The sequence below is a fragment of the Eumetopias jubatus genome, unplaced genomic scaffold (assembly GCF_037043125.1).
Source record: "Eumetopias jubatus isolate StellerSeaLion01/CBP00866 unplaced genomic scaffold, mEumJub1_p1.0 scaffold_10, whole genome shotgun sequence".
In the NCBI taxonomy this organism is placed as follows: Eukaryota; Metazoa; Chordata; class Mammalia; order Carnivora; family Otariidae; genus Eumetopias; species Eumetopias jubatus.
Window position 1 is genome coordinate 35,634,563 of NW_028274816.1, and position 15,109 is coordinate 35,649,671.

At 49.5% G+C, this 15,109-nt stretch overlaps 1 protein-coding gene across 1 annotated transcript in view; it reads left to right on the forward strand.

The window, feature by feature from the left end:
• The window catches only part of DNAAF1 (dynein axonemal assembly factor 1), a 21,082-nt gene continuing 5,973 nt past the window's right edge, over nucleotides 1-15,109 (forward strand). Inside the window, exons 1-8 of the mRNA XM_028095069.2 lie at nucleotides 1-132; nucleotides 2,012-2,147; nucleotides 2,630-2,721; nucleotides 4,653-4,874; nucleotides 4,990-5,156; nucleotides 8,202-8,323; nucleotides 11,417-11,583; nucleotides 14,529-14,762. Of these exons, the coding sequence (XP_027950870.1) occupies nucleotides 9-132; nucleotides 2,012-2,147; nucleotides 2,630-2,721; nucleotides 4,653-4,874; nucleotides 4,990-5,156; nucleotides 8,202-8,323; nucleotides 11,417-11,583; nucleotides 14,529-14,762 (1,264 nt within the window). The 5' untranslated portion in view covers nucleotides 1-8. The remainder of the gene's footprint in view (nucleotides 133-2,011; nucleotides 2,148-2,629; nucleotides 2,722-4,652; nucleotides 4,875-4,989; nucleotides 5,157-8,201; nucleotides 8,324-11,416; nucleotides 11,584-14,528; nucleotides 14,763-15,109) is intronic.

Here is a 15,109-nt window from a genome sequence, read left to right on the forward strand (position 1 = left end):
GAATAAGCATGCACCCCGAGGCCTCGGAGCCCGTGGTGGACGGGCCGGCGGAGCAGGGCTGCGCGCAGGAGTCGGGCGTGGAGGAGTCGGCGGGCGACCACGGGGACGCGGGCCCGCGGGGCCGCAAGGAAGGTGCAGACCGCCGCCCCCAGGGAGCCGCGGGGGGCGGTGGGCTGCGCCCAGCACCACCCCTAACCTTCCCAGCCAGCGATAACAATAGAGATAATAACCGGAGCGGCACACACTTTTTAATGGTTGCGTGCCCCGCGCTCACCTCATTTGAAGCCGTGCTCCCGCCCTCTGCGGTAGGCACTCCTCCCCCCATTTCATGCAGATGAAGAAACTGAGACTTACAGAGGTTACGGAAGCTGCTCCAAAGAGATCACCCTCATGCAGTCAATGACAGGACAGACTTCTGCTGGTCAGTCCGACTCCGGAGCGCAAGCCCTTACCCAACACACCCTTCTCCCCATCGCCCACCTGTTACGTGTTTTAAATGTATCCCTTTGTTGCCATCACTATGTAAGATCAAAGGCTCTCCGGGCAGGACGTCCTGACTGAATTCACAGTGTCCAGTCCAGTGCCTGACCCACGGTAGAGAGTGAATGAGGAGCTGGTGGTTCTGGAGCTAGTGGGTGACTCCTCACCAGTCTCCCAGACAGACTTCAGCCTCTGCTCCCACTTTGCTTGAGGCCCAATCTTTTAACGACTAGATAAGCTACTCGATTTGTGTTTCATTTTTTGAACCCGGTCAACAAACATGGAGCATTGACTGTCCAGGCACACCCTGTGTGAAGAGCTGTAGGAAAGCCGTGTAGCTCTCCAGAAAGAGACAGGCTTTGGAGCCACTGACTCTGGGTACAGATTGCAGCTCTGCAACTCGCCAGGTTATGGCTGTCAGCCCAGAGCTTAACCTCTCTTTGGGGGCTGTCTACTCGTCTGTAGGCAGGGATAATTATAATTAGGTTTCTGGGTTACAGTGGGCCATTAATCAACACTAGCTCTTGTTATTCAGATAATCAATATGTATATTGAGCACCTCTCCTTTATTCCACAGACACTTACCTGGTGCCTCTTGTGGTTGGGCATTGTGTGCAGTGGGAAATGGGAGAGTGTAAGACACAGTCCCACACCCGGAGCGTTTAGTCTGGTTCGACAGACACAGGGACACAGCGCGCAACAGCCAGCCGCTCTTAAAGATGAAGCGCATTTGAACTGGCCAGTTTTGATTGACCTTTAAAAAAATTAAGTGACTTTGAATGTGCTCATTCTCTTTTTACCAAAGATATTTTCACCACTTTTGTTTCTTTTCCTGTGGTTTTTCTTTTGGGCACTTTTAAAAAAAAGAAGAGGGAACATTATGACAAACACCCTTGTATCATCACTAAGGATTGAAAATGACGACCGTTTTATCATTTTTACTTTAGTCTTTTTTTAAATTAAAGAGAGAAGACATTTCAGATAAAGGTGATGCTCCTTTTGCTCTCCTCCCCCCAATTCCCAGTCCCATTCCCTTCTCCCCGTCTGGTGGCTAGAATTTTGTCCTTAAACAATACAGAGCGTTGGTTTGTATGTTTTTAACTTACGTAAGTGATATCCTGTGCTTATTATGAAACTTGCTTTATCGTCTCATACACGCTTTTGAGAAGGATCCGTATTTATTGATGTCGCTCTGGTGCATTCTTCTCCAAGGCAGACCACTAGCCCATTGTTTTATTTAACCAGCCACAATGGGTGGACGTTTGCATTGTTGACAGTCTTTGGCTGTTAAAAGTAATGCAGTAATAAATATCTTTGTACACGTGTCCTTGTGCACCTGTACCAGAGCTTTTATAGAGGACCCGCCTAGATGTGGACTTTCCATGGTCCTTACCAATGCTTCACAAATTGTCGTGCGCATCAAGAGTACTCATGTTCCATACTAAAACCAGACACTTATTAATCAAGTTGAAATTGGGCAAACTTTTTATACATCTCTTGATCTCTGTAGAACCAATCTCTTCTTTTATAGACATTAATAATCCGATGGACACATGTGTGGGTCCTTCTGTCACATCCTACCCAAGTGAGCAGAAGCAGGGTGGTGATAGCAGGTCGGACAGTCGCTTCACACACCAGAGAGATGACAAGGAAGATCGTGGCCCCAGGTATGTGGGCACGCTGCTGCCAATTATAGTACATATCTCCTAAGGAAGGTAGATGGTGTAATTGCCCGTTTGTATAGATAAGGAAATTGAGGCTCGCAGAGGTTAAATAGTTGGCCCAGTGTCTGAGAATTAGTAACAGAGTCAGAACGGCGCTGCCTCTATGGCTCAAGTGACCACAACACATTAAACTTTAATGCCAGGCCTGGAGAGAGAAACATCAGTAGTTCTCGATGACACTATTAAAAGTATTTTTATTAGAACATACATTGCAATTTTTAAGAATGCTGAAAGTAATGATATTGGATGAGGCCCTGAAAGGTATACAAAAAAAAGAACTTAAAATAGTTTATCAGGCAAAAAATATAAAGTTATCAGTCATGTAGGATATTTTGAAATTTGAGGAAGAAATTGTTGTGGTAAAGAATTTTTGGAATGTATTTCACAACTGACAAATTGCAATACATTTCTTGTTCACTTAACAGAATGACTAAAAGTTTTCTGCAAAAACTCTGCAAGCAACACAAGCTTTATATTACCCCAGCATTGAATGATACACTGTATTTACACTTTAAAGGTAAGGACCTGGTAGAGGTATCTCATGTCAGGGGGAAGGCTCTAGTGGTATAAAAAATTTCTTGCTGGGATCCTCCTGGAGTTCTCAAAGTACATTTAAGTAGAAATTTCGGAGTTTAGTGACGATTTGTAGAAAAGCAATAATATTTCCTTGACATGTCTTCCCTGACTGGGTTTATAAAGGGGGACCACTGACTATACGGATACCAAGGAAACATGTTCATATCCTTTATTTATATTTTCTGAAGGACTTATAAATTTTTCAAGCCAGCAATCTAGTGGTGAACACTGGGCTTGGACGGAACATGTCTTGAAAGAGGAGGGTGGTCAGTGCCTCCCAGATTGGAGAAGCAAGAACAGTGGCATCCTTGGGGGCCCGGGCTTGGCGTGCAGGGTCACATGTAAACCTCAGCTGGGGTTCGTAGACCCGGGTAGTTCCAGGAATGACAAAGAGGAGGGATAGCTTCCGCTTCCTCTGAGTTCGGGGTGGCTGACCTGCTTCATAGGTCCTCTGTGTGTTCCTTATTTAGTCAGTAAATGTCTTCTGTGCGTAGTGCTGAAGATGCAGAGACGCATATGGTCAAGATGTCTTGGGTGTCCTGGGGGATGGGGCAGCCACTGTGAGGCATGCTGTGCCACAGAGGCCCACGAAGGGCACCAGCAGCACACATACCTTAAAGAAATGCAAGGACTCCTAACTGGTCTCTTCACCTCCACGTTGCCCCCTCCAAAATTCTGCACCCAATGTGGAAGTGTCGCAGTGCCTGGGACGACTTAGCAGGGCGGATCCCGGGGGGCCCGATATTGAAGAGGTGGGAAGAAGAGGACCCCATGAGTCAGGCTTCGTGGAGAGAGCCAGAGGTGGAAGAGCTAGGAGGGAGATGTGCCCATAAATCTCCTGCTGCCCCAGACCAAATCGCCCCCAAACCTAGCAACCTAAAACAAATTCATTATCTGGTACTCTTTCTGAGGCCTGGGACCCAGGGAATGGCTTAGCTGGGTCATTCTGGCTCAACAGGGATACTGTAACTTTTTAAACAAAATTTTTTCAGGTAACAAAATAAATAACTTTTCAAAGGCTTTGGTAATAGCAGATGAACCATGAATTACAGACTGATGATGAGTTACCAAAGTAAAGAGCATTTGTTTTCCTAACCTTAAATTTGGCTCCTAAAACTGAAAAATAGAACAAAACCCACAGTTTGAGAGCACCTGGATGGTCCAGCTGTTAAGTGTCTGCCTTTGGCTCAGGTCTGTTGTGACCCCAGGGTCCTGGGATCGAGCCCCAGGTCGGGCTCCCCCAGGTCAAGCTCCCTGCTCAGCAGGGATCCTGCTTCTCCCTCTCCTTCTGCCACTCCCCCTGCTTGTGCGCTCTCTCTCTCTCTCTCTCTCTCTCTCTCTCTGTCAAATAAAATCTTAAAAAGAAAACAACCCCACAGTTTGGCCTCGCTTCGGGCTTAGCCAGACCCCCGTGCTCATGGCATGGCTTCACTGGGCTGCCTTTTTCCTTGGCTTGGCCCTGCTTTCCTTTGGTTCATTTGAGGCAGGTCACCCCTCACCTCCACCCACTCCCAGCCATGAAGGGCAGGTGGCCGCTGCAGCGCTAGACTCCACCCTACAGGGCTGGCATTCCAGCAGAGAGACTCCCTCCCTCCAGCGAAGCCAGCAAAACCTCCCAGGGTTCCTCACAGTTGGCCCTGCTTGACTAAGTGTGACCAGTGCAGAGTGGATTGCTGTGACTCTGCTTGGCTGCCCAGGGAGCCTTGGGGGGTGGGGGGTAGTATCAGCAGAGGAATGCTCCTCAAAGAAAAGTGGCAGTGGGGTCACTAGAGGAAGGAGGTGTGGCTGGTCAGCAGGTAGTCAACAACAGGGGTGACCCTAAGCCTCATGTGTGTGGAGGAGCTTATCCGACACCCCCTTCCTTCTCCCTAGGTTTTGATCGCATCGAGAACTTGGAAGAGTACACGGGTCTACGCTGTCTCTGGCTGGAGTGCAATGGAATACAGAAGATCGAGAACCTGGAGGCCCAAACCGAATTGCGCTGCCTCTTCTTGCAAGTGAACTTGCTCCATAAAATTGAGAACTTAGAACCTCTGCGGAAACTGGATGCTCTTAACCTGAGCAACAATTACATCAAGACCATTGAAAACCTCTGTAAGATGCCCCACGAGGGGTCTTGATGCCATTGTGCCCACCACTGTCCCCTGGGGGAGGTTCTAAAAGCTGTTCAGACCCTTGTTACTTACTTCTGCTGACCTCCGCCTTGCAGCCTGCCTGCCGGTCCTGAACACACTCCAGATGGCCCACAATCACTTAGAGACCGTGCAAGACATTCAGCATCTAAAGGAGTGTTTGAAACTTTGCGTCCTTGACCTTTCCCACAATAAGCTGAGTGATCCGGAAATCCTGAGCGTCCTGGAGAGCATGCCTGATTTGGTAAAACCTGCCTTCTTTAGAGAATAAATCTCTCCCCCCCGCCACACCCCCTCCCCTCCTTCCCTCCGGCCTTCGTCCTTCATCACGCCTGTCCTCTTGGGGTCTTTAGCTGGAGTACCGTAATGCCAGACACCATGTCATTTCACCCACAGACCTCGGGCAGATAAGCACTTCTCCTGATGGGTCCCCCTCCCCTTAGTGTGCTGAAGGAACCAGTTCCTTTCTCAGGACTCTGCCACATTTTGTTTTTTTTTTTTAAAGATTTTTTATTTATTTATTGAGAGAGAGAGAGAGAATGGTAGAGAGAGAGCATGAGAGGGAAGAAGGTCAGAGGGAGAGGCAGACTCCCTGCTGAGCAGGGAGCCCGATGCAGGACTCGATCCCGGGACTCCAGGATCATGACCTGAGCCGAAGGCAGTCGCCTAACCACCTGAGCCACCCAGGCGCCCTCTGCCACATTTTGGATTTGGTTGATTGCATCCCCGTGGTGTCCTGTAACCTGTTCTGCTGGACCCATATTTCTAGCATGGTGCCGGTGGAGCTGGAGGCTTGCTCCTGTCCAGGTTCAGTGTTCTCCTGGGAGGGGTGCCGCTGCGTCTCATCGCAGGGCCTGTGATGTCTGCTTGCCTCCCTCGTTTGTGACTTGAAGACAGCTGGATGGGGCCCCGGGGTCATCCGCCTGCTGCAGCCGGGATGGAGCCCCATCCCTCCCTCCAGTCCTGGAGCAGTCGCCTCAGGAGTCATTCCTTCAGGAGCCACACGGTGGCCACTGTCCTGCCCTCCTGTTCCTGCCTCATTTATTAGCTAGAGCGCTTCTCCCGCGAGGAACGCCCTTGTCACCTAGTGGTTCCCCAGTGTATAGTTCACACAGCAAGGGCCGTGATGATGGTTTGGCTCTTTCTTTTTTATTCCTGGATTTTCAGAGAAAGGAGCCGAGAACCTAGCAACTGCTAATGGTGACAAGGGATGGTTTTTCCTTCCATTGTGTCATTATGAACTCGTGGGTTTATGTATGCAGTATTTGATATGATTTAACCCTTGCTGTCATTTTAATTCTGGACATTCAGATGGTCCCATCTTCTGGCCTGTGGCAACCCCTCCAGCCCACCCCTCCCTGTGTCCCTTTGACTCAACTGTGGTAGCCCTTGATGGCTTCCTTGCTTTCTTGTGTACACATGTTGTCATGTGCTCTGGGGAACATATTCAAAATAGCACCCCAAAACCCCGAGTTCACTGTTTACTGCTTAGGGTATGGATGTGTCCGGGAAAAGTGAGTCTATTTTAAGAAAAATAGTAAGCAAACCATAGTTCAGGAATAATGTTCTGAGTAGATTGGGAACAAAGACTAGTTTAGAAGGGCCAACATACAGCAATAAGATAAAGCTGTATCATATAATACTTTTTTATTTTCTTTTCGCTTAACTGCTCTAATGAGGTACCACAGACTGGGCGGCTTAAACAACAGAAATTTATTTTCTCATGATTCTAGAGGGTAGAAGTGGTTCAGGATCACAGTGTCGGGAGTGGGGCAGGGATTGGTTTCTCCTGAGGCCTCTCTCTGTGGCCTGCAGATGGCTGGCCTCTCCCCATGTCCCGTGTCCTCTCATTGTCTCCTCTGTGTGTCTGTGTCCCGGACCCCTGTTCTAAGGACACCAGTCAGGCTGGACCAGGGCCCATCCCGATGACTGCACATGATCTGAATCACCTCTTTAAAGGCCCTGTCTCCAAATGCAGCCACATTCTGAGGTGCTGGCGTTAGAAATCAAACATACGAATTTGGGGAAGGGGGACACAGTTCAGTCCAAGACAAAAGCAGTCTGCCTTACAGTTGTTTTGTGATTGCTTTTTTTTTTTTTACGATTTTATTTATTTGAGAGAGAGCATGAGAGGGGAGAGGGTTAGAAGGAGAAGCAGACTCCCTGCTGAGCTTGGAGCCCAATGCAGGACTCGATCCTGGGACTCCAGGATCATGACCTGAGCCAAAGGCAGTTGCTTAACCAACAGCCACCCAGGCGCCTGGGTGATTGCTTTTTTTTTTTTTTTTTTGAAGATTTATTTATTTGAGAGAGAGAGAGTAGGGGGAGGGCTAGAGGGAGGGAGAGAGAGGGAAGCCCCAGCAGACTCCCCGCTGAGCATGGAGCCCAATATGGGACTTAATCCCATGACCCTGAGATCACGACCTGAGCTGAAATCAGGAGTTGGATGCTTAACCAAGTGAGCCACCCAGGCGCCCTGTTTTGTGATTGCTTTTAAATCCTCCACCCACAATGAAGCCCTTTAGTCCTTTAAGTGCCTGCCCTGGGGTGTACAGTGCACCCCCCACCCCGCTCCCCTAACCCCGCAGGGAAAATACCACCAGAATGAAGTTTGGAGAATGCTAAACTAAACTAGTTTGCAGTATATTTGTTTTCTCCGATAACACAGACCACTTTAGGTAAAAAAACTCTTTCATGAGTTCAGGCAAACTAGTCTTAAATGTGTTTCCCGCGTGTCGCCTTGGCTGCCCACTTCTGAGTGTCACAGGCGGGAAAGGAGGAGACGGGGTTTAAGGACAGGGGATGCTATGCGAGTCCCAGCGACATCCAGCAGATGCAGGAACCCGGCAAGCGGGCGCTTTCCATCCTTTCCCCATCCATGCTTCCTCTCCCCCCGGCTGCTGTGTACACTTTCTTAAAATGGGTCCTGGCTGGGAAGGAGAGAAAACGATCAATTAAAATGAGGTTAATGTCAGCAAAAGAGCTTGGGTGAGCAAAATAATGTCCTTGCTGAGTTGGACACGCCTTCGGATGTGTTTTCTGAGATCGTTCTGGAAGGACAGTGAGATTTCAGGTCTGGAGTTAAAGTACAAGAAAGGGCTGCTCCATTATCAGGACAGGTCTGCTGGCACAAAAGCAAGGAGAACCTTCAGGCTTCCCTGATAAGTCATCAGGAGGTGAAGAGGGCACAGGTGTCTTATTTATGGACTCCCAGAGCACAGCACATGTAAACTATTTGAATCACACCCATGTTTTATTAACCAGTCTGGTTCTGCCTGTATGCTTCCAGCGCGTACTGAATTTGATGGGAAACCCTGTTATCAGGCACATTGCTAATTATCGAAAGACGGTCACCGTTCGACTAAAACATTTAACATACCTGGATGACAGACCGGTTTTCCCAAAGGACAGGTAAGGAGGAAAGAAGCCTTTGGATCACATTTTCATATGTCATTGTTGAGCACGCTTAATAGTAAACTTGTACACATTTCTGACTTGTGAGCATTTTCACACACCATTAAATGTTCTTAGGAAACACGTTCCATGGTTACATCATTGTTTATAAGAAATCCCCTATTTTTGAGCACTTAGTCATAGATTTTTTTCATAATCCTCTGATAACTATCCTTGCACATAAGTCTCTGACCTCACTGCTGATTTCCTTAGGGTGGAATTCTAAGCGTTGTATTATTGGATTAAAGACTGCGGTTTGAGCCTTTTTAAAGGTGCTTGTAAATATTTTCTAATTGTTTTCTAGAAAGTTTGTAACAGTTCATGACTTCACCAGACGTAGCCATGTAAAAGAAACCTTTGCCAGGTGAATTGATGAGTGAAGATTGTATCTCACCTTATTTTTGGGGTAACTGATGAGGTCGGGCGCTCTTACCATGTTTGTCAGGCAGGTGGATCTCTTCCTCTGTGAGCACCCCATTTATAACTTCCTTCCAGTTTCCTTTTAGAGGTCCTTTTGTTATGGGTTCGTAGGAGCCCTTCTTTCTATTAAGAATATTGAACCCGGGACTGCCATGTGTATTGTCGCTATGTTTATATCTGTATTTTTAATTTAGGTCGCTATTCCTTCTACCTTAGAATAAAACCTAAGTAAATGGGCTGCTTGAAGGGAAATGCAATGTAAACTTTAAAGTACACGACATTTAAGGAGCAGCGTAGCTGGTAATATGCTTTTGAATTCGCAAAGTTAAATCAAACTAACAAATGTTTCAAATAGAAGTGAGAACCTCTACTCCAACCGGGTGAGAAAACAAGACCACCTGCTTCTAGGAAGTTGGGGGGCGAGGTGCACCCAGTTCCGTGGCACCCAGCCCTGGGGGCGATGGGGGGACACCAAGCAGAGCCTAGGTGATGACTTTGAGGCCCAGCACTGCAGCCCTGAGTTCTTTTCTCTTGGATGGACTCGCTAACCTCCCCAGCCTCACGTTCCTCATCTGGAAAGTGGGGACAATATGACCAGAGGGTGCTTGTGAGTAGCGGGTGGGATCCGAGAGGTACGGGGATCAGGAGCAGTGAGCCAGTGGGAGGGGCTGCAGCCAAGGATTCTGAGCCTCATCGGGGGGCGCGGGTGCTGAGCCGCAGGAACGTGGGAACAGGGCTAGGAGCCAGCCCCCTTCCGTGGCACTGCCGCTCTCGTTCAGGGGTCGGACTCCCCTGGGTTTGAGTTCTCATTCCCCCGCCCCTAGCTGTCCCACATCAACCACTCGCTGTTCTCCCTGCCTGGGGAGCTCCTCACAGGTGTTTGCAGGTGTCCGCTCACCTGTCACCTCAGGGCCCTCCTTGACCCGCCCCTTATCTCAGGAGCACCTTTTCCACCAGGTGTCTCTTTAACTGGATTTCTTTTCTTTGGACACATCAGCCTCTGACATAGTTGTTTCCTTCTTTAGGGCCTTTCTGTCCCCGTAAAAAGGCAGCTCGAACAGAGCGAGTTTTGTCATCTCTTACGCTACCTGCTGTATCCCCAGCCCCTAGGACAGTTCTCCCCCTTAAAGTGTGCAACTCAGTGGTTTCTAGGATATTCACAGAGTTGTGCAATCATCACTGCATCAATTCTAAAATATTTTTTTAAACCTTTTATTTATTTATTCATGAGAGACAGAGACAGAGAGAGAGAGAGAGAGGCAGAGGGAGAAGCAGGCTCCCAAGGAGCAGGGAGCCTGATGCGGGACTCGATCCCAGGACCCTGGGATCATGACCTGAGCCGAAGGCAGACGCTTAACCATCTGAGCCACCCAGGTGCCCTCAATTCTAAAATATTTTTATTGCCCCAAAAGAGTAACCCTTACTCATTAGCTGATATTCCTCATTCCCCCCTCTGCCAGCCCCCATCTCTATGGTTTTTTTCTATTCTGGATGCTTCTTATCAGTGGAATCCTACAATATGTGGTCTTCTGTGATTGGCTTCTTTCACTCAGCGTGCTAGTTTCAAGGTTCGTGCACATTGTCATTTGTATCAGTAACTCATTCCAAAATAATGTCCCAAAAGAATATTCCATTTGGAAACCCCAAGTTTTGTTTAGCTGTCAGTTGATGGACTTTGGGGTTGTTTGTACTCTGGGGCTATTGTGAAGGGTGCTTCTACGAATATTCACGTGCAGGCTTTTGTGTGGACATTTGTTTTCACGACTCCATTGAGCAGATACGTGCGAGCAGGACACCGGCTGGGAAGGGAAGATTTCGCGTGGCTCCGTAGCTGCCAGGCTCTTTACAGGCTGGCTGCACGGGCCTGCGTTCCCAGCAGGATGAGTAGCCACGTCCTCGCCAGCGTCTGGTGGCAGGGTTTCGGATTTCAGCCATTCTAACAGGCATGATGCGGTACCTCACTGTTGTAAGCCACAGTTCCCCCATGTCAGAGCGTGCTGAGCTCCTTTGCCACCTGCCTGTCGTCTTTGGTGAGGTGTCTACGTCATTTCCCACCTTTTTTTTTTTTTTTAACTGTGCGTTCTTTTTGTTTTGTTTTGTTTTGAGGCTTCATAGTTGTCTGTTTTGGATATAAACCATTTATCAGTTATCTTTCCTGCAAATATTTTCTCCCAGTCCGTGGCTTCTCATTTCATTCTTTTAAACTTCCTCTACTTTTAGGTTGTGTTGTCTTTGTAGTCGTGAGTCATGGAAGTTCTTTATGTATTCTATATACATGTCCCTCAGCAGGTGTATGATCTGCAGAGACCTTCCCACTTTCCGTGGGTTGTCTTTTACTTTGTTTATGGCGTTCTTTGTGTTACAAATATTTTTAGTTTCGATGGAGTCCGACTTCTCTATTTTTCCTTTTATCGCTGGTGCTGTTGGCATCACATGGAGAAGGCTCTGCAAACCATTAAGGGGCGAGGTGTGCACGTATTAGCCAGTAACCTTGTGGCCACACGCCCCGTGTGCCTTCAGTTTGGTTTGGGGGAAATGAGCGAGTTTGGTGAGACAGTCTGTTTTGAATTTGCTTTTAACCTGTGAACATTCAAACCTCCCCAGTTTCCGTTTCTTTGTCCTCATCCACAGAGCCTGTGCAGAGGCCTGGGCCAGGGGCGGGCTTGCAGCTGAGAAAGAGGAGAGAGAGCAATGGGAGAGCCGAGAGCGGAAGAAGATCGAGGACAGCATTGAGGCCCTAGCGATGATCAAGCAGCAGGCGGAAGAGAGAAGGTGGCGGAAAGCCAGCCAGGAGGAAGGTAGGCGCTCGCCATGGGAGCAGCACCCAGGGCTCCGTTGAGACTAGAAATCTGGGCTGGTGAACTTGGTCTTTCATCTCGGGGATTTATTTCTGATCATTCATTCGCACACATGCGAGGATCCATGCGCACACGGCCTCACCCACCTGCCAAGGGTTGGGAAGAGCCCCAGCATTAATAGGCAGTTTCAATCCACTTTCAGGGATGGAAGCGCAGTTCTGTTCAAATAGCCTCAGTTTTCCAAAATAAATGATGTATTCGTTTTCTAGGACTATCCTAACGACTTACCGTAAACTTAGGGGCTTAAAACAACACATTTATCATCACAGCTTTGTAGGTCAAAAGTCTGACGTGCATCTCACAGGGCTAAAATCAAGGTATGGGCAGGGTTGTTTTCCTTCTGGAAACTCCCGGGGAGCTTCTAGAGGGGCCCATGTCCCCGGGCCTGTGGCCCCTCCACCTTCCTCTGCAGGACCTTCAAACCTCTCTCCAGCTCTGACGCCCCGCCCCCCTCTCTTAAGGATCCATGTGGGGCCACTGAGCCCGCCCGGATAATCTAGGATCATCGCCCCGTCTCAGGGTCCTTAATCTCTTCGGCAAAGTGCCTTTTACTATGTGAGGTCACATACTGACAGGTTCTGGGATTAGGATGCGGACACCTTTGTGGGGCCATTATTCCATCTATCACAAAGGAATATTATGAATTCCTATCAAAGCAGTGTGGGCGTGTACTGATTTTAACTGACCCCTCATAGGGCCATTGACGGCACTAACACCAGCCAGCATCTAGACCAGGGGCTCAGTCTGCGCCTTCCTCCCGTATCTCAGTCACACAGTTATTAAGGTTTTCTGTTCCTACTACTGCTCCTTTAAATCCACCGTTTGTCTGCACACAGAAAGTTGTCTCTGCCCATGTTATGGGGGCGGGGGCGGGTAAAGAAACAGGTTTTGGCACACACACGTCCACGTACTTCCTCGCCTGAGGACCAAGCACACCGACATTGTCCCACATGCCAACAGGGAGAGCACAGGGTTCCGCTCCTCTGAGGAGCCCACAGTTTCCCTGGGGAGGTGCAGAGGAGAACCAGATGCCCGTGTTTGGAATTCAGTTGTAAACTGGGAAATCAAATAAGGTTACTGGGTTGGACGACATCACATCAGGAAGGGCCTTGAAAACCAGCCCTGCCATGGCAGGTGACAGGAGGTCATGGGCCATGAAGTGATGCTAGCGGCATGAGCTTGGTGGCTCATGTAGGGGCAAGGTGGCCTATGCTGGGGGCCAAGCAGACTGCTGTAGCCCTGTGCCGGAGAATCACCGTGGAAAAACATGGAGGCCCTGGACCTTTTTTTTAAGTGACATGAAATTCACATAACATACAATTAACCGTTTTGCTGTGGTACGATCACTGCGTGGAGCCACCAGCACCTCTGTCTACTTCCAAAACTTTGTCATCACCCCAGAATAAAACCCTGTGCTGGTGAGCAGTGACCCCCCATGCTGTCCACCCCCAGCCCCCAACAACCACCCATGTTTTTGGATGCTTCATATACATGGTGCTCTCCGCTTGACGGGACCTTTTGCGTCTGGCTTCTCTCACCTGGCCTGGTGCTTTGGGGTTCCTCCAGGTGATCACATGATCAGTACTTCATTTCTTTTAATGGCCCACCTCGACAGTTCAGTTCTGTGAACTTGGGATGGTGGCAGCACACCTTCTCTGTGGCATAGACGGCGCTCCCTCTGCTTAGCTCCGACTAGAGCTGACAGTCTGGGCAGTTGTATGGAACCTGCCAAACCCTCAAAAGGTTCGGATCACCCGATTCCTGGCTCGGCAGGACCAGGGAGGCCTGGGAAATGCTCTCGGCCCAGCTGGTCTCTTCCAGGATCTCAGAACCTGTCTCCCTGCCTTGCCCTCTCTCACCCAGTTTCAAGACTCTGTCTACTCCCAGGTTATGGGTAAATGACCCCCCGCTGCCTCCCCAATCTACTACCCCAAATCCAGAGCTCAGAGTCACCTGCCCACACCCGATGCCGCTGGCCGGCATTTGGTAAAGGCTTCTAGGCAGAGAGTGAACCCTGGGTCTGCATTGGTCCAAGCTCGGCACAGAATCCTAGGGACAGTCCTCAGACCACCTTAGTAAGTAAGAACCCCGTCCTCATTCTATACCCAGTAGAGGAGCTGGGATCTCCATGTGTGTTTTTAAATGTGACATTTAGTGTTTCTCACCTAACTACAAAATGTGAACGCAACCACACATAGAAAACAAGAAAGCACCAGTAATAACAATTGCAGCAAGAACAACTCAGCTTTTCCTGGCTTTTCCCCATGCATGTAACATTTATGGATTTTTATAGAACAATGACATAACTATATTGCTTTCTGCCTATTGTTTTAAATTAGCATAATGTATTTTCCATAAAGTAGACATTCTCCTATAGCATTTTTCCTGTTCCAAGCTTCTTATTTTGGTATTTTTCCAAGTTTCAGAAAAGCTTAAAGAATAGTGAAACAAACAGCTGTATCGTGTCCGCTTAGATTGGATGGTGTTCAACATTTTCTCTCTCTCTCTCTCTCTCACACACACACACACACACACACACACACACACACGCATGCACACTCCTGTTCTGCCAAGACATTTCAAAGTCAAGGTAGACGTCGAGGCCCATAAGCTCCAATGCTTCTGTGTACATCTCCTCAGAGCCCCCTGCACGGTCTTTAGGCATGTCCTGTGCCACTAGACGGATGTGCTGAGTGCCCCCCCCCCGCCCGCCACCATGGACACTGAGCGCTGCTTCCTCAGTGCTCAGCGCACACTTTGACGGACCCCTTCGCTGCATCCTCAAGCTCACCCCCAGCAGTTCGCTGCATGTCCCCAAGAGACGCCCTGAGCCCCCTGCCCTCCCAGACCGTTTCCTGGCTCACCCTTGGATTTCTCCTGTTCAGGGGAGGAGCCGGCGCCGGAGGAGAGCAAGAATGTGGATGCCAATGTGCCAGTGAAGGAAAAGCCTTGTGAGGAGGGGGAGAGGCAGCAGAAAATGGAGCTGTTTGTCAGGGAGAGCTTCGAGGCCAAGGAGGAGCTGCTGGTGGAGGTCGGCGGAGAGAGAGAAGGCCGGGCGCCAGGGGGGCTGCACCTGGAGGAGGCCCTCAAGCCAGCCGCCCCCGCAGCTGCCTGCGAAGGTAGGGAACTGCTGCTGAGCGGGTGGCACCCTGCACTCCCCTGCATGCCCGCCCCTCCCGGGAGCCTTTGCTTGGAAGCTGCACCTGGTGTGGGAGCAGAGCGGCCAGAGAGGGACCCCAGCCTTTGCCACCCTGAAAGGAAGGAGGGTGCCTTTGAAGAGGAGCTGGTGGTCTGGAGCAGGACACTGCCAGCTCTGTTTACCCGACATGCATGGTGCGCGGTGATGAGCAGAGGTTCCCAGGCTGGTCTTGTGTGGCCCCATCTTATGGAAGTGGAAACAGAGGCTCAGAGGGGTGAGGGAACTTGCTCCAAGTGGAGAGTGAGCACATGGTGGACAGGGGACGGG